Below are 20565 nucleotides of genomic sequence, written 5' to 3'. Positions count from 1 at the left end.
ATCCAGAGTGATCACATAGACCTAATATGGCTAGATCAGTCATATTTATATCCAGTGATCACATAGACCTAATATGGCTAGATCAATCATATTTATATCCAGAGTGATCACATAGACCTAATATGGCTAGACCAATCATATCTATATCCAGAGTGATCACATAGATCTAATATGGCTAGATCAGTCATATTTATATCCAGTGATCACATAGACCTAATATGGCTAGATCAATCCTATTTATATCCAGAGTGATCACATAGACCTAATATGGCTAGATCAATCATATTTATATCCAGAGTGATCACATAGACCTTATATGGCTAAATCAATCATGTTTATATCCAGAGTGATCACATAGACCTAATATGGCTAGATCAGTCATATTTATATCCAGTGATCACATAGACCTAATATGGCTAGATCAATCATATTTATATCCAGAGTGATCACATAGACCTAATATGGCTAGACCAATCATATCTATATCCAGAGTGATCACATAGATCTAATATGGCTAGATCAGTCATATTTATATCCAGTGATCACATAGACCTAATATGGCTAGATCAATCCTATTTATATCCAGAGTGATCACATAGACCCAATATGGCTAGATCAATAATATTTATATCCAGAGTGATCACATAGACCTTATATGGCTAAATCAATCATGTTTATATCTCAGGAACACAACAAAGAAGGCAATACACATTATCGCTATTTATCCCCCATTACTGAAAATCACACAGGTTCCCCTAAAATTTTGACGTCTTAAAACAGAATATCTGACGCCACAATACAAAGTGATTGTTGTATGCGTCAAAAGTTCAAGCAGCCGGTTCAGCTGGGATTAGTGATAAGGTGTATAACTGGCTAATATTGGTTTATTTGTACAGGTATCTTGTAAATGTCATTATAGCTATTTTGTGCATTTTTTTCTTTGATCTTTTTTTGTGATAATTTTTCATATCATGCTTCTAGTTTGAGATGGAAAATTATCGCTAGAAACTAAGCAGGCATGTGGCTTTACTAATAAAATTGACATGAAATTGACAACATCGTAATAGGTAAAATAGCGATAAATAGATTATTATTCGTCATCTCAACTTGATTGCCTTTCTCTCTGTCACCATCCTAGCTCAAGCAAGAAAATCAATCTCGTCGAGATGATCAACAATAACCTATAATTCCATTAAAATTTGGACCATGCTAACGACTACTATTTGATTCATTAATGATGTTCATGACTACTATTTGATTCATTGATGATGTTCATGACTACTATTTGATTCATTAATGATGTTCATGACTACTATTTGATTCATTGATGATGTTCATGACTACTATTTGATTCATTAATGATGTTCATGACTACTATTTGATTCATTAATGATGTTCATGACTACTATTTGATTCATTAATGATGTTCATGACTACTATTTGATTCATTAATGATGTTCATGACTGCTGTATATTCATCCTTATTCATGACTTATGTCATTCTAGAGCATTCAAGACTTGCAGGATAACTTATACTTTATTTCACATATTTATTTATTAAGAATTATGTCAAACTCAGAAAATTTATAAAAATTTTGGTACATGGATTAAAAAATGTAGCTTTTCAACAGATGTGTGCCAAATACAAAAGGGTCCATATTTTTCTGAAGTTGACCTCATATCATTTTTATACTGCAGCTTTGAATAGACTTTTTAAAAAAAAAGCTAAAGGTAGGAAAATGTAAAGCAAAAATAGAAACTGTCCCAAATAGAGCCCCAAATTGTGACGAAGAGTATTGTGACATGAAATCGACATTGTTACAATATTTAAGAATTGAATGTTTCTTCTTGTAAATTATTTTGGTTGCAAAAACTTTTACGAAGGTAAAAAGAAAGAAACTTTTAATACTTATAATTACATCTTTTTGCTGGGATCATGAAAACACAGATTTCTATCAAGATTTTCACTTGTTTACCTGTGCACATCATGAATGTTTCATTTCATTTTAAAATGAAGGTTTATTTCAGATTGAGGCCAGTCTGCTGTAGGCTAATCAAAATAAAACATACATGTATTAAATGTAATTATTTAATAGAAAAAGTTCTAGCTGCAGAATACACTGTGGTATCTTTATTAAATGAGATTTACAATGGCACAAGGGAGATAATCAAATTTGAATAAAGTTCAATCCCTCTTTACAAATGCATTTTTGTCAATATTTACTTATAGGTACTTATAGGTATAATTCAACGTGCACGCCACAAATTATATAACAAGTACTGGTATTGGTAAAGATTAAATGGGTATCCATGACAGCAAAAATATACAAATCTTCTTTAAGAATGCATGCAGGATTTGTTACAAGCACAAAATGAAAGTACATTTATCTATGAAAAACAAATTTATATCAATCTATGACTAAATAATGCAATTTTAAGAAATGCCCAATATAAATAAAGCAATAAAATATGTGAATTCTAATAAATACAAAACAAATCTTGTCACATAATATAATATAAAACATTGCACAAATTTCTAAATTCAATTTAATTCATTGCACTCAAAATACATAATATATAAACTTTCTAATATAGGGAAGGAACTACATTCTATGAAGTTGATAAACATAAGTAATATTTTAGTTCTCAGACATTTAATTTCCCCATAGAAATGATAACAATAAAGTTCCATACTTTTCAATTGTAAAATGATAGTGACCTGAGGGAGTGACCTTATTTGCTTGACGTCAAAAGGTTATTCGGAGTAGATCTAAGGTCTTTTTTGAAAAGAGCATTAAAATTACTAGTTAATGTACATAGCATATAATAAATAAATGCAAAGAGTAGAAATGAAATACAAAACTACAGCATTTAGAGTCCAAATGTTAATAAAAGGATTAGAAAAAAATTAAATAACAAAAACAATAGAATTCTTACATAAAATGCAAAAAAACCCTTCAACATGTATTGAAGAGGGGTTGAGGGATAAAGGGGGTAAATATTTACTTCTTGAAATATATACGGCATAGAATCTTTTCTAAATGGAATAAACATATATTTTAGAACACAGTGTATCTTTGAAAAGTGGTAGGAAGTTAAAGTGGTAAAGGGAGGGGGATAACTAACATAGAAAGTTAATAAACTTAAGGTGGTACCCAACACCTTCACGAAAATTTATTTGGCTTGTTTAATTTTCATAAAATTTTGACAAAGTATTTACTTTGACCCTTTGACAAAAAAATACTAATCCCCCCAAAAAATTTAACCAACCATTTTAAAAGTTACACTGGTCATTTAGCAGTTTGACAAACTTTAATTTTGATCATTTAGAAGCTTAGTAATCACATTTATAACAACACAACATAATAAAACGTTTGGCTGATTTTAGAGTTATCTCCCTGTAGTGTTAGGTACCACCTTAAAATACAAAGAAAGTCTTCTCTGTTTGTTATGTTTCCATTTTGTGGGTGTATAATTAAAAGTACAGTACAACAAATGTACTAAATTGTTGTTTTACTTTCCTTGCTATGAGGGGGATAGGAAGGGTTCAAAAATCCCAGGCTAAAAAACATGAAATTCTGAGGTCCCAAATTTAGAGAAATTTCAATCCCAACATCCTGAAATTTGAAAAAAGAATTCCAGGATCACTAACAAATGACAAAAGGATCAATCCCGAAATTCCGAGCTTAAAAACACCTGATCCCGATGTCATGAAAACAGTCCTGCCCCCCTCTGCTATGGCACTGATTAGTGTGCATCAATAATATTTATTCTAATGGTTACATCTTTAAAATACAAGTATGGTGGAAGCATATAAATATGGCAAGTATAATTGAAATACAAATAAAAAATATCACCACATGCATTTTATATCAAAAGGCACAGGAAGCTACAATAGATGGACTCTGCGTTATAGAAGTTAAGAGTATTCTATTGCAAGAAAACCTTAAAATTCAAATGTGAAAAATTAATTAAAAAAAACCCACCCCAAATTCTCAACTACATTATTATTCAAATGTTTCACATACAAACATAACATTGCATCTTAAGATTTGGACTAGTCACAGCTGAGTGAAGGACTGGACTTTAAAGTGATAAAAAAATATTGTTTCATGTGCATACATTGTAAGTGTTTAGAAAATGACCTGAAATATAAGAAAAGCAGATCTAATGGGAAACACATCAACACATGTATGTGTTTAAGTGAAATTTTTCTTCCTGGTTCCATTAAGATAATTATTTAGAACACAATCCATCACTTAAATTATACAACCATTTAATACATATTCTTTCCTGACAGTTTATTATGTAGATAATACTTCTGTCTGTCCTATTTTGTCCTCTGAAATATCTTTTTCCTTGTGATCACTTTCTTCTGTTTTTTGAGCAAGGTCAAGGTTACTTGATTCTTCAGTTAACATAGTGTTTGTTTCAACAGATTTTCTACTTTCTGTTTCAATTGAAGTAGTTTCTTGAGAGTCTATATTTAGATTGGATACTTGATCACAGATATCTGTTCCAGGATCTTGACCTTGTATGCTTTCTTTATTGTTCGTTACATCTGTATCTTTTTGTTTCACAGTTTCTGAGCTTAAAATGTCTTTTTTTACAGGTGATTGTTCATGATAATTTGATTCTGTCTCTAATTTTGGTTTTTGTTCACTAGAACTTTTTGCCTGGAATAAAATAAAAAATTTACATACTGGTAATGATTTATTAAAAGAAATATTTAGGTTGAAATATTTAGGTTTTACAGCACAAAACATTTCAGGATCTCCATAAATTATCAGTAAAATTTTACATATTCCAGGACCTCTACTATTCAATTTCAGAATATCTACAACTATAAAGCTATTCATAGAGGTCCACATTTTTTTCAGGAGCCACGCAATACAATTTAAGGTTATCCTGAAATTAAGTTATGGGGGCCGTGAAGTATTTAAGGATAAACTGAAATCCAATTATTGAGGTCCTGGAATATTCAGCAGTTCTGAAATACAACTATTTTGACTAAAGAGGGTGGTAAAGGGTTATTTTTGTGCAACGTGTTTTGCCATTTTTATTTCACGTGCAGCCGTGAAAAGGGTTTCTTATTCACCGTGTTTTGTGATATCAGTAAAATGATCCACTTGCAAGAAATTTTTAATTGTTCGATCATCGTGAAATGGCAATTTTATTTCGCTTTCTACCATGCAGATACACCCCCTTTACGCCCCTCACTAAAGATGAGGCTCATATGGAGAAATATTTTAAAATAATTTAATTTTGGATGTAACCATGGTAACACGTCTTCTGATTGGCTGACATTATTTTGTTATCAGCCCATAGACATAATTTAGTCATGTGACCGTGACGTCATCAACGTTTTTTCATGGTTTTCTACGGTTTAAAATGGAATTTAGAATTAAATTATAAGAAATGACTGTAATATTTTATCTGTCTATTCGAAATAGCATCTGTTTCTATAAGATATAATGATCATTAGCTATAGGCAATATGTAAACATACTTCAATTTATTTTTCAATGATTGACAAAAACACCCAGGTTCTTTCTATGTGAAGACATTATTTGGAACATCACAATAGGAAATTTAGAAGAAAGCAAGAAAAATTGACGTCATTATTGAACTTTGACCAATGAAGAACTGAGATTAATTGAACAACATGATCTATTCTTTCATTTGTTTTAATTCATTTATTTGTTTGTTAGTTTGTTTATCATGTTTATATGTTCATTCAAACTACTTCCTGTATAATTTTCCTCCATTGCAAGTGAGTAAATTATATTTTCCTATAACTAGTTATACTTCTATTAGCATTTCATTACTCTGTAGATGCATGGTAATCTTTTTGTCACATATGTTTTCAATGAGCTAGCATTCTTCCTAAAAATCTAACTTATCATGTAATTACAGTGAAACCTGTGTAATCTGACACACTGGGGGACCTGGAAAAAATGTTGGATTAAGGAAGTTCGCTGCTCAGTTTCAAAATAAATAGATTTCCATAACACTAGTCTCGATTGATATGGGATTAATTGAGGAATCAAAAGGTGTTGTAATCATGGTAATACTAAGGTTTTTTCTACAAGGATAGGCATATTTTGGGACAATAAAAATGTATTGGTTAAAGCAGGATGATGGAAAACTCAAGTGTCAGATAAGGCAGGTTACACTGTACAAATGTTCCAGTACTTACATTAGAACCTGGATTCAATGTAGCTAATTCATTAAACATATTAACAGCATTATGTAACATCTCTTTCAGTTCAGGACTTTCTGCTCGATCAGCTGCTAATTCATTCCTCTGTAACAAAATCGATTAACTTGATTAAAATGATAATAAAAAATTGGGTAATAATCTAATTTGGCATTAAAATTAGAAAGATTATACTATAGGGAACATATGTACTAAGTTTCAAGTTGATTGGACTTCAATTTCATCAAAAACTACCTTGACCAAAAACTTTAACCTGAAACTTCCACTTTCATTTTCTATGTTCAGTGGACCGTGAAATTGAAGTCAAAAGTCTAATTTGGCTTTAAAATTAGAAAGATCATATCATAAGCAACAAGTGTACTAAGTTTCAAGTTGATTGGATTTCAGCTTCATCAAAAACTTTAACCTGAACGAACAGACGCACAGACAAACGAACGGAGCCACAGACCAGAAAACATAATGCCCCTGGACTATCGTAGGTGGGGCATAAAAAGAAAATAAACATTCTTAGATCATTGATAAATTCATATTTTTCCAAAAGTTTAATATTTCATCTTTTTTTATAAACTGTTGGCTATTTTCAACTTTGTTTGTGTTATCAGCCTGTTATTTACTACTGTTGATTTATCTATTTTCGTGAGTATCAATTTTCATGGATTTAGTAAAACTATTACATTTTTGATTTTGAATTTCATGGTTTTGCCATACTCTACGTACAATGCCTTTAGAAAATATGTACTTCTTTTTTTGAACATTTGCATTTGTGGTTCAACTTTACCCACAAAACCTACGAACATTGGTATTCAATGAATAATAAAGAATCCACATTAGTTTAAATGATGCTATACTTTTTGAGTTACATAAACAGGGGCCGATCCAGCCATCTTAAAAAGGGGGGTCCCAACCCAGAAGAAAGGGGGGGGGGGGGGGGGGGGGGGTTCCAACTATATGTCCCCATTCAAATGCATTGGTAGTCAAGGAAAACGTGGGGTGTTTCAAACCCCCGGAACCCTCCCCCTGGATCCGCCACTAATAAAATATCAGCAGTATCTATATTCATACAACAAATTTTCAAATCATCTGAAATGCATCTGCATGGTATATTATAGATGAGTTTATCTATCAACCAGATATAAGAAGGTGTGGAATAAGTGCCAATGAGAAAACTCTCAGTCCAAGTCACAAATTCACAATTTGTAAAAAGTTAACCATTTAATAAAAAATATTGACTTTAACAAGCAGCCTTGGCTTACACCAAATAGAAAGCTTGTTAATATTATACAAACAACGATAAAAACTGTCTGTGTAATGCAAAAAATTAAGTGTTGAAAATACAGAATAACCTTGCCTATATCGGTTGTTTTTTTTAATCATTGGTTGAGTTTTTATCCTTTTAGATGTGTCTCTGTATTTCAAATCGAGAGTCTTGACTTAAATATATCGGAGTATAATTTGTAGTTTAAAATAAATTACATGACATTTGCTTGGTAGAAAAGTATAGACTGTTTATCTCACTGCTTAATGTGGTTTTAAGTATCAAAGGTATTCATATAGGCTTGTTTCTCGTTTTGTTTTTTTATATAGATTAGACCCTTGGTGTTCCCGTTTGAATGGTTTTAGACTAGTAATTTTGGGGCCTTTAATAGCTTGTTGTTCGGTATGAGCCAAGGCTCCGTGTTGAAGGCCATACATTGACCTATAATGGTTTACTTTTATAAATTGTTATTTGGATGGAGAGTTATCTCATTGGCTTTCATACCACATCTCCCTGTATCTATATAGAAGATATATAATGATTTTTGTATTTTGTGTTTGAACGTCGCTTTTCTTTTAGGCTATTTTGTGGTGGCCAGTTTCTATTGGTGGAGCAAGCTGGAGTGCCTGGAGAAAATCACAATCTTCGATAGGAAAACTAATCCTCTAAGTCAATTATGATTTGAGTCTAGTGCATCCTCATGAGTGTGGTTTGAACTCATTATCTCAGAATTGTCTGGCTAGTGATAACAGTAGTAACTACTATGACCACTCTGGCCACTTAGGCCCCCTTAAAACATATAGAAATCAAACCTGTAACATAAGTGTTTTGACTAAATTTCATGAAATCTTTAATCAAAACATCATTTTACCCCTCATGAAAATACACACCTGTCCCCTTTTTGTAGGGTCAGCCCCTGACCCTAGTAGAAGATACACCATTTCTTCATGTCCCCTATCTGCTGCCCAGTGAAGGGCTGTCCATAAATTCTGTAAAATTAAAATAAAATAAAATGTACTGGATGAAAAAACTAATTGTAATAATTCGTTAAACAAATGGCAATCAGCTGTCTAAGCTTTGCACATCTTCAGTAATTAACTGCATGTGCAGATGATTTAATATGCAGATGGTGACTTATAGATTAACATAAAGTAGAGGTATTACTTGTACCTGATTAAAGGGAGATAATTAGTGTAAAGTTTTCTTTACTTTTTGTAGATGAAAGACTGCTAAACCAACACCTCTAAGGTTTCTTGAAGGTAGAGATTCCATAAGTGGATACCAACTGTATGCAGGGTTGTCAAAAGAAAGAAAAAATCTGGCCACTGGATTGACAAAAACACTTGAGTAATCTGAAAATTTTATTATGTCAACACGTTTCTTCCTGATGACGCCGATCTAATCGGTGAAACATGTCGATGTAATAAAATTGCTGATTACTTAAGTGTTGTTGTCAATCCAGTGATTACGATTTCTAGTGTAGAAAAAAAAATATATTGATTTTTGGGCGGTAACTTTAATATGACTTAAAAAGAAATTGACACATTAGTTGTTATCAAATTGCAATGCAAATCTTTACAATCTTGTATACATTAGATCATTCTTTACTTTACAGCCATAACTTTAAGCTTTTTGTGCTTTTCTTTATTACAATAAATTATTTTTTTGAAAATATTTAAGATTATTAACTGCATTCTTATTTAGATATTTTACTCTCTCTGATTTTTTACTTTAACAAATTCACAACTAATAATAATTAATTGGCTAAATAACTTCAGAACTAATAACAATTTATTGGATAAGTAGCTATCTGAGTACATTATTTCCTTAATACAGCCAAACAAGTTCACACAAAAATAAATATAACATTGGCATCCATTTCAGACTTATTTTGTGGACACTCAAAATTTAAACTTTTAGACCTTTCTTGATGGCTCTTTGGCTATTCATTTAGCACTGTTTTCTACCACTTCTATGAATTCATTTAAAAGAAGATCCAAGTTCCATTTTTTTTTCTTGGTAAAGTGGTGTACTTTAAGGACTGATTTTTTTTGTGGACATGGGTCATTTCAATTTGGTGTATGTGAAAACTCCTCAACAAAAGAGGGTTTATGACAAAAGACTTTTAATCACATTGTATTGTTAAGAAAATATTAAGCTTCTCAATGATCAAAATAAGTGTTTGTCAAACTGCTATATTTTTTTCCCAGAAAGTGATTGGTTCAAGTTTTTTTAAAAATCTTTATATTTTTTTCAAAGGGTCAAAAAAAATAATTATGAAATTAAAAGAGCCAAATTACTTTTAGTCAAGGTGTTGGGTACCACCTTAAATGGCAAATCTGATTTCGGTAAATATGGTTGATATAAGTAAACCACAATTTTTTTTGTCAGACTTGATACCAGTGTCCTATAATTTGTAAGCAAAATTTGTTATAAACCACAAAATAAAGAATCCATCAAATGTTTTCTCATTGCACAAAAATCTGCCAATGAAAATAAAAATTCAATACACAATGCTATGAATATTCATGATACAATGCTATAAATATTCATGATACTATGCTATGAATATTCATGAGATTGAACTTACAGATCCATATGCATTAATCTGACAGCCTCCTTCAATAAGTGCACTGGCTACATCAGGATGATTATGGTAAGCTGCATACATTAAACCAGTAAAATCTGCCTGTAAACATACACATACAATTACTGTAAATTCAGAAATTATTGTGAGCATTTATTCATGCAATTATGACATCTTTGACTAAAATGCAACTTTAATTTATGCGATATTGAGAAAAATCTTATCAAATTCATATAAAAAATTTCAAAATGCGAGTTTAAGTTATTGTGATTATAACTCTGTTGCATATTTTGCGATAATAAAAACATCACAATAATTTCTGAATTCACAGTAATTAGAGACAGATATAATAATTTAATAGAGAGAAAGCCACAGAAAAACCATGGATGATGGGAAAAACTTAAGAAGGCAATAGAAAAATTTGCTGATAGCAAAGTGGCCTTTACCAACTCAAGGATATTTCCACCCTTATTTCTTTTCTCTTTAACGTAAATTCTTTGTAGAAAAGAGACAACATATCTAATATTGTTGTAGTGTATAAACAATACACAAGATATTATGACGACTGGCCTTCTGCAAGTCCTCATTTATCTTTCTAAATTACATCATATATCAGACACTGTTTAAATTATTTTTTATTGTCTAAGGAACAGAGTGAGGATAGTTGTAACAGAATGGGGATGAATTGGCCAGAAATTAAAAAAAAAATTCCTTACAATTAAGATCGAAATGTCAAAAATTTGAGTCTCATTCCAATAGACTATTGTCCTATTACCGACTTTTGATTCTGAAGTTTATATTTTCGACAGGTTACCTAGGATATCCTGGTACCAAGTTAAGTAAGAGCAACGTAAATAAGTAACATCAAGCTTTTCATCTGAACAATTCATTGGGAAAATAAACTGCTTCATATTTTCTTTACATGACAAACTCATCGGAAAGAAGTAAATTTCCCCTCAAATTACACTGATTAAATGTTTGATTTTACTTATTATGACTATTCTTAATTGACCGAGTACCAGGATGTCGTAGGTAACCTGTCAAAAAATAATATAAAGCGGAATCAAAAGTTGGTACATGTAATATGAAAAGAGTCTAATGGCAAATTTTGTTTAGGGCAATACTATCTTAAACAATTATCCCTTGATAGGTCTGTACGAATATTATGCCAAAACAAAATTAATGATTAAGTTCAAGATTTCCAATTGTTTAATTTATTCACCTCTAAATCTCCAAGGTCGCTACAACCTTTACAATTCAAATCACTTCCTGCTGCAATTAGCATATGAGTTATCTCCCCTAACGACTCATCATCCTTTTCCTGTGACCTTGCTGTTTCAAGAAGGGCTGTTCTTTTATCCTAAAATGAAAAAAATAGGCCTTCCGCTAAATATAAGTGGTACTCTGAAAGAACAGTTACTACATATCATTGGAGAACTGGTCATCCAGTCATAAAAATTTGAAATGTGATCAGACTCAAAGTTCAACCAATCAAAATAATGTATTTGTGTTTTGAGGACAAATTTTGTACCCCACTTACAGAGTAAAGTTTTATGACTGTACACCTGATCTTCATGCTTCTGGAATACATGTAAGTTGACTTTCAAAAATGTTTTTTTTATGAAAAATGAAACAAATATTGATGTGAAATGATTTCATTAATTGCTAAAGGTGAGGCCAAGATGTTCTTCAACATCATTGTGACAGTAATGTATTTTTTGTTTGATTTTCTTGGAAATCAACCCTATAAAGTGTCATCACATTTGTCTCATTTTATAGCACTTGATGCTTTCATTCTACTTCATAAGCTTTTACACTGTAACAGTTGTTCTTAACCTAACTTAAAAAAGCTTTACATTTCAGAAAATAAATGTGGTGTCACAAAGACAAATTCAGAGTTGTGTACACATTGAGTTATCTCCCTTGTGATGTAAACATGATTTGATGTTTATTGATGCATCATGCAGTTTGCTTACTATGTTCCTGGAACAAATTATTTTATTTTAAAAAGAAAATGAAATGCAAAATGTGCAACCCCTGGACACAGACGGCTTAAAAAAAATATGTTGACCTATTTATCAGTTTCTGTGAAAAAATCTAATAGTTTAAAAAAAATATATCATGAATGAAGTAGAGTTATCTCCCATTAAATACATAAATTAATAACATTATAATCTTTACTGACATATTTTATAAACAAATTAAACCAGATTTTGACCAAAAAATGTGAACCTATTCAAAACAGGAAATGAATGGCTTATTTAATTCTTTTGTTATCTCCAAATCCTCTAACCAATGAATATTATATAAGAGAGTAACCATTTAACTTCAAAAGGGGGAGGGGGAGGGGGGGTTATGTTTAGTAAAAAATTTGACCGATCAATTTTATTCAGTTTTCAACGCAATCAATTTTTTTTTCAAAATTTAACACTATAAGGTATGGGGAATATCTTTCTTCTTTTGTCATCTGCTTGACCAGAATATTTTTTTTCATCAAATTGGGGATCAGATTTACATACCCCTTTTTCGAAATTAAATGGTCGTTCCCTAATATTATTGATCATTTACTAAATAGTATAATTATTTTCAGCTACATGCAGTCTAACATTTGATTTGTACCTACTTTATTCTGTAATGTGATATCTGCACCAAGATTGAGTAGAACTCTTACAGCCTTACTATGATTCCAATAACAAGCACAGTGTAATGCAGTCCAATCATTCTATAAAATACAACAACAGAGATTATAGACAAATCATCATTTGGATGGAGAGTTGTCTCATTGGCACTCATACCACATCTTCTTATATCTATATATTTGTCGAGCCTTCGACTTTAGTCGAAAAAGCGAGACTAAGCGATCCTACATTCCGTCGGCGTCAGCGTTGTCGGCGGCATCAACAAATATTCACTCTGTGGTTAAAGTTTTTGAAATTTTAATAACTTTCTTAAACTATTCTGGATTTCTACCAAACATTGACAGAAGCTTCTTTATGATCATAAGATAGTATCCAGAAGTAAATTTTGTAAAAATAAAATTCCATTTTTTCCGTATTTTACTATAAATGGACTTAGTTTTTTCTGCGGGGAAACAAAACAATCACTCTGTGGTTAAAGTTTTTAAAATTTTAATAACTTTCTCCAACTATCCTGGGTTTGTACCAAACTTAGACAGAAGCTTGTTTATGATCATAAGATAGTATCCAGAAGTAAATTTTGTAAAAATAAAATTCCATTTTTCCGTATTATACTATAAATGGACTTAGTTTTTTCTGCGGGGAACCAAAACATTCACTCTGTGGTTAAATTTTTTAGAATTTTAATAACTTTCTTAAACTATCCTGGGTTTGTACCAAAGTTGGACAGAAGCTTGTTTATGATCATAAGATAGTATCCAGAAGAAAATTTTGTAAATTAATAAATCCATTTTTTCTATATTTTACTTTTAAATGGACTTAGTTTTTCTGCGGGGAACCATTACATTCACTCTGTGGTTAAAGTTTTTAAAATTTTAATAACTTTCTTAAACTATCCTGGGTTTGTACCAAACATGGACAGAAGCTAATTTATGATCATTAGATTGTATCCAGAAGTAAAGTTTGTAAAAAAATTACTCAGTTTTTCCTGTAATTTACTTTTAAATGGACTTAGATTTTCTTACAATCATAAAATAGTAACAAGAGGAATATTTTTATTGATTTTATTCCTTATTGTTGTTGAGCCTACGATTTACAGCAAAAATAGGCGAGACACTGGGTTCCGCGGAACCCTTACAAATTTTTTCATATTACTGACTTTTGTCTCCCAAGTACATATCTTTGACAAAATATTTACTTTGATCTGTTTACAAAAATTCAAGAAATTTGAACCACACAATTAATTTCATTGGGTATACATGATATTATATAGCAGAAAAATACTAATGTTGATCATTGAGAAGTTCGATTTCCATTAACCAATAATCCGGATTAAAACTATCATCTGATTTTTAGAAAGTTAAATTCTTTTGGTGTTATGTAACCCCATTAAGTTGAAAAGAATTGTCAAGATAAAATGCTGATACCTTATCTTGTACATTGACCTCAGCTCCAGCCTCCACCAATATCTTTATAATATCCCCATGGCCCTTCATAGCTGCATGATGGAGTGGTGTATTTCCTCTCTGAAAATGAGAAAAAAATCAATATCCTTTAGGTAGCACTCCACAGTTAGAAAATAAAATTAAAAATGAGCCCCAAAATGTTTTATCATCTCCTATTCCTGGATTTCTAATACATTAACCTAACTGTTTGTGTTGTACATGTTCATATGTATGTAATCAGTATCTTCCATAGATTCAATTTTCCAAAGTTAAAAGGGTGAAAATTAATTCCTTTTATGTGTATCCATGGCAACATTCAGCATTTATTTACCATAAAATATTGCAAAAAGGGGTGTGAACATGTCATATATCTCCCCAAAATTTGGATCAAACTAGAATTTCAATGCCTTTGAGTGATACCTTTTTAGAAACTGTTTTCTTAAATCTTCCTAATGATCAAATAAAAAATGGGTGTCTTTCGCCTCATTTTTTCGTAGAATCCAATCACAAAGTTCGTGCGATAAAAAGTTGGAAAAAAAACATTACAATAATTGCCGGACCAATGTATGGTATGGACATGCAAATATGGACTGTCATACAGAAAACAGCCTATATTACATACATTACATAACCTTGATGTTCATATAAACCCAATACAAAGGCTATTTTAATACTCAGCTATCCAAAAATGAATTTTATTGCACACTAGCTCTCATATTTAAAAAATCCACAGGGGCCAAAATGGGAAACTACACACCTAACTGTGGAGTGCTACCTTAGCATATTCACGAGATCAAGCTACATGTACATCAGAAAAAAATAAAAATAAAACGTATCAATTTTAGTGTAATCCTCACTGCCTTTTAGCATCTTGATAATCTGATAATGTGACACTCTATTGCAAGGATGAGATGCTATCTAAAATGATTTTAAAGATTGTGTTATAGATGTAATTCTATGATTTCTAGAAAAAAGATTGTATTTGAAACTTCCCTTTTAACAAGGATGATATTTGAAAGTTGTGGGAATACTGTTGCACACAATGAGACAGCAGACAAAAAAAAGAAGACAAAACTGGTATACTGCCTTTTAACAACCTCTCAAGAGTGCATCATCATGTAGGTATTACTGTAATTAATTGCTTGTCATTGTTGCTTTCTATCGTATCTGTTTTTCGATTGTTATTATAATAAAATAAAATTGAGAATGGAAATGGGGATTGTGTCAAAGCTACAACAACCTGACCATACAGCAGAGAACAGCCAAAGGCCACCAATGGGTCTTCAATGTAGCGAGAAACTCCCCCACCCGGAGGCGTCCTTCAGCTGGCCCCTAAACAAATATGTATACTAGTTCAGTGATAATGGACGTCATAATAAACTTCGAATTATACTAAGACTGTTTTTGTTTTTTTCATTGGTAAAATGTGTTTCAACTGTAACCATGAAATTCATGAAAACTGGTATCAAACTAATAAACATAATCCAAAGAAGTATATGCAAGTTGCATGAAATACTTGCCACTGGACAATAAGCAAACATATCCTTATCTCCCCCTGAAGATGAATGACATATTTGCTACTGGACAATAAGCAAATAAGACAATCAGTCATACCAGTACCTCCTCCTGAAGTTGCATGAAATATTTGCCACTGGATGTTAAGCAAATAACAACCAATCAATCTTATCAGTAACCCCTCCTAAAGATAAATGAAGTATTTGCCACTGAACATTAAGTAAACAACAATCAATCAATAATACATTGTACCACTAGCTCCTCCAGATGATGCATGAAATATTTGCCACTAGATTTGGCAAACAACAATTAATCAAGGATACCAGTTACTCCTGAAGTTGCATGCAATATTTGCCACTGGACATTAAGTAAACAACAATCAATCAATGATACCAGTTACTCCTGAAGTTGCATGAAATATTTGCCACTGGACATTAAGTAAACAACAATCAATCAATGATACCAGTTACTCCTGAAGGTGCCTGAAATATTTGCCACTGGACATTAAGTAAACAACAATCAATCAATGATATCAGTTACTCCTGAAGGTGCCTGAAATATTTGCCACTGGATGTTAAGCAAACAACAATCAATCAATGATACCAGTGATTTGCCAGTACTATATTCATACTCACAATATCTTGTACATTAACATTACATTTGGCCTCTATCAAAAGTCTTACTATCTCTGTTTTACCCTGTGAAGCAACATGTATCGGGCAACAGTCATGCTGAAAAATAAGAAATAAAGACATTGTTCATCAGTCAGGAACATACTTTTCACAGAGTTATGTTTGATTATAATATATTGAAAATTCATTGATATTTTCCACTTGTATCACATGTTCTTGAAATAATTAAACATGTTAAAGAACGAGATTTCAACGAGACTGAAACGTCAGAAGAATACATCCTAAAGGATCCATTGATTTAGTCATAATCATGCTAATGATATCAATATACACTTTCAAAAATTTAAAAGTATATATTTTATGGGCTGATGTTATAAGTACAAGAATTTGATACATAAGACTAAGATTTTACAAAAAAATATTGATCGGTTTTATCCAGTATCATTTTCATGATTATACATATGTTTTCCACTTTGGCACAATTATAACTATATATAATGTCACTACCAAGACTAAATAATTATCATGATTATTAAGTTATATCTGACATATATCATACTGTTTAAGATACTTTGTTTAAGATACTTTTATTTAACAATATTAAAGCAATTCTCAAACTGAATCCTGAAGATAGTAATTTGTGTGAATTCATTATTATTCATGGGATACCAATTTTCATGGAATTCGTGGTAATTGGTAACAAGTAAACGATCCAACAGAACACATTTTCCAAAGAATTGGATACAGACTTTGGCAAATCCACCAAATTAAATATCCATGAAAAGGCAAGTTTTCCTCAATCCACCAAAAAAATGGTATCCATGAAAATAAATGAATCCACATGTTCAGTCTATATATATCAATCAAATAGTCTATACATTTTTAAGGTAATTTTTTTCAGCACTAACTTACTGTATAAGATACCCAATTCACATCAATGTCTCCAGCTTCTAAAAATTTCTTAACTCGCAGGATATGTCCAAACCCACATGCCTCCCAGAATGCTTCTTGGCGGGATGCTGCTAATCCCATTCTTTAACTGATTTGTATTATCTGAAATTATACCAAATTTAAACATCATGAACATTGAACAGGTTGAAGATTTAATATACAAGTGATTTTATCTTCTAGCATGTCTAGTTACACTCACATGACTCAACACTGCTCAATTAATGCTTGTTTTTTTTTCAAAGAATCAAATCATATCTCATGTTCTTCAATCTTGTAAAACTTTGAAAATGAAAATGCAGGTGGGTTTAAGAAATAATAAGCATGTGTTAGCTGAATATAATTATATCTAAAGCTAGATGCTGAATTTGATATTGCAACAATTCTAGTCAATCCATCATTTAATTGCCAATGATTCTACTACACACAGCTGAATTCCAAAACTCCTTACTTATACTAAAACAGAACCACTATGTCACGTATATGTAGAAGCTTGTGCTTTGAGCTGCATGAAAGAATATACCAGCTGCTAGATATCACAAAGAAGCCAAGAACCGAAAAATAACATTCCTTGGTATGGACTTATCATATATCTTTGTGATCTTGGTACTATCCTGTTTCCATAAATTATGGTCTTGAACATGTTGAAGTATAGACTTCAATGGACTTTGGGTAGTGACGCTGTTTATCATCTTAATAACATGTTATTTTCTTATTTGTCTTGATGAATATATACCTTTTACTGTCTAGTCTGTATTTGATATTGATGTTCATATCCATTTGGCATGGCTCTGTACTTATATATCCCGTCATAGTGTTATTGTTCTATGCTAATTTTTGTATTCTTGTTTTTCATTTTTGCTAATATGCTGTGTCTATATATATGCCTTGTTGTATTTCTTTGATACATTCATGTATGACTTGGTTCTGTATTTTTACATCCCATAATTGTGCTATTGAAATTTTGTATTTCTTCGTCTTTCATTTTTTTCAATGTACAATTACTTTGACTATATGCCCTTTTTTGCTTCTATGTTACATTTTGTTTGTTTTTATAGTGATTAGGATTATTGCACAATGTTAACTGATGTACATGTACCCCTATTTGCGGCATTTTTACCTGTTTGTTTTGTTTACAAGCACACATCGTTGTCAATGCAACATGTTTAATAGAATTTAATGCAGCTGTCAAACAATTGAGAGGTTTAGCTGGCTTTAAAACCAGGTTTAATTCACCATTTTCAACATAATGAAATGTCTGTACATGCTGTACCAATTCAGGAATATGACAGTTGTTTTACACTTGATTGATGTGTTTGAGCTTTTGATTTTTCCTCAGAGTTCAGTATTTTTGTGATTTTTCTTTTTTTTATATGTATGTATATACATGATATATTTTTTTCTTTATATAAATCATCTCAAGCTCTCAACTATTTCTAAATACCTGCCATTCTGATTTTTTGGAGTAGATCATCGTATAATAGAGATATTCTGCTTAGTCTGTTAGTTGACATTAACTTTTATAGCAGATACAAACATTTTAATGTACATGTACAAGGTACTGTAAACATGGTAAATAAACCTTGACCAATTGGTCTTATTGTCACGTGGAGGCTGTAAATATCTTTATGATTTTTTTGTTTGTTTTAGATATAGTTTTATTATCATGATTATACTTGTAAATATTACTCTGATTATTGAGGTGTGCATAGATTGGCTGAAGTTAGAAAATAAAGATACTAATTTAGAATATAGATTAAAAATTTGTGTTAACTGCTTACACAAGTTTAATCATCTTGGTAAAAAACTTCTGAACATAAACATGATAAAAGCAACAACTGTGACCACCTAGCCTCACCGGACACAATTACGAATGATTTTTGAACTGTGATTTATATTTTTTTAGGTAGACTACTTTTCTTGAATTGTTTATACCATAGAATTTAAGATGTATGAAAGCTTTCCATTTTGCATCATATCCCACATCATTTTTATTCACGTTAGGATAATTTAGTTTTGCATGACCTCGTTTTACAGGTCAAGAGAGCCACATATGGATGCAATTCGGAACAGCACTATATTGATATATCTTGCAGTCTAGATTGATAAAGCATACATGTACATTAATCTTAATCTCAAACACATTTTCATAGGAAAATAAGATGCGCAAGTTTGTATTTTACTTCAATTACTTCCACAGTGGTTGCAGACGAAATGTCTGTCATGTGTAAAGGAAAGATTTCTGATTTTGTTTGTTTTTGTTTAAGTTCCTCCTTTTAAGGAGCACTAAATTCAAGTTTATCCATTTCAGTGATGACCTTATCATTCATCTAAGAATTTTTTTTTCTATAGGTCAACATTTCTTTAGGAGTTCTCTGGACTTTTCAATAAAATTAACATATTTTCTTTTGACCATAAATAATCATAAATAGGGTCACAAGAGTCTAAAAAACGTCAATTGTGGGTTATTTGGGCGAGATAAACATGATAAAAGGCATTACGCAAATGAACAGAATCTGGAGATATTTTTCTTTCTACATATTAACAAAAGAAGGCAATATGCATTTACCTTTATGTTTTTTTTTATATAACTTGCAGGCCAGATTGTTGTTCTTATAACATTTTCAGAATGATTTTGTCATCGTCATCAACATTCACCAAGTGCACATAAACTGTATTATCATGAAAACAAGGGAATTTTAATAGGGTTTTTATTTATAAAAACATTTATTGATAAATATAAATAAATATGATCTCAGAGGGCAAACATTGGAAATCGTTCGTAATTGTGTCCTGTGGGGCAAGGAGACTTATGGTAGTTGAGAAAAAGAGAAGTAATGCCTAATGTAGGTGAAAGAGACTCTTTGCCCACTGTGGGTCATAGAGGATATGGAGCGAAAAAATTTGCCAGTCGACTGGTAATGGTATGCGCTATACTTTGTGTTTGTAGTGACACACACCCCTGTGAGTCACCCATTACTCAAGCTGCAGATTGGAACTGTTGGAAGCTCTAACCATAAGATTATTATAATATTTTTGAACAATTTGCAGACCATCTTTTAAGGGGTCAAAATCATTAACAATCAGTTTCCCAGGAAAGTTGTTGACCAAAAAATTTTGCAGTTTTATTATTTTCCATTTTTTTTATTCGCACAATAAAGATTTGGGTAATAGGTGTCCAACCTGTTGACTGTATCATTCACGGTATTCTAAAAATTTCAAATCGTAAACTTGCCAGCCTTAGAACTTATTGAAGAGAAATCAGTGAAAGTTAATTTGTTGATGATGGGACGAAACTGACACCGGAAACTGTCGATATACTATAAGA

At 31.3% G+C, this 20565-nt stretch overlaps 1 protein-coding gene across 4 annotated transcripts; it reads right to left on the bottom strand.

Annotated features, from left to right (window-relative positions):
• Nucleotides 1-1443: 1443 nt before the first annotated feature.
• On the bottom strand, nt 1444-20554 carry LOC134690822 (ankyrin repeat, SAM and basic leucine zipper domain-containing protein 1-like). 4 transcript variants are annotated; one of them, XM_063550923.1, is made up of 10 exons: nt 20473-20554; nt 17202-17349; nt 16293-16388; nt 14125-14223; nt 12685-12783; nt 11284-11421; nt 10065-10163; nt 8365-8463; nt 6199-6306; nt 1444-4676 (listed from the first exon to the last, which is right to left on the bottom strand). In XM_063550923.1, exons 2-10 carry the CDS (start codon nt 17319-17321, stop codon nt 4305-4307), a joined length of 1230 nt encoding a protein of 409 aa, XP_063406993.1. In that variant the 5' UTR covers nt 17322-17349; nt 20473-20554; the 3' UTR covers nt 1444-4304. The 4 variants fall into 4 exon arrangements, with proteins under 4 accessions (XP_063406993.1, XP_063406991.1, XP_063406992.1 ...); XM_063550921.1 differs by having other exon boundaries at nt 17202-17342; nt 20473-20552; XM_063550922.1 differs by having other exon boundaries at nt 17202-17342; nt 20441-20549.
• Nucleotides 20555-20565: the final 11 nt, after the last annotated feature.

Source organism: Mytilus trossulus, chromosome 11 (assembly GCF_036588685.1).
Source record: "Mytilus trossulus isolate FHL-02 chromosome 11, PNRI_Mtr1.1.1.hap1, whole genome shotgun sequence".
Taxonomy (NCBI): Eukaryota; Metazoa; Mollusca; class Bivalvia; order Mytilida; family Mytilidae; genus Mytilus; species Mytilus trossulus.
The sequence above is the reverse complement of the archived record's forward strand: the minus strand, read 5'-3'. Positions and strand labels throughout refer to the sequence as shown.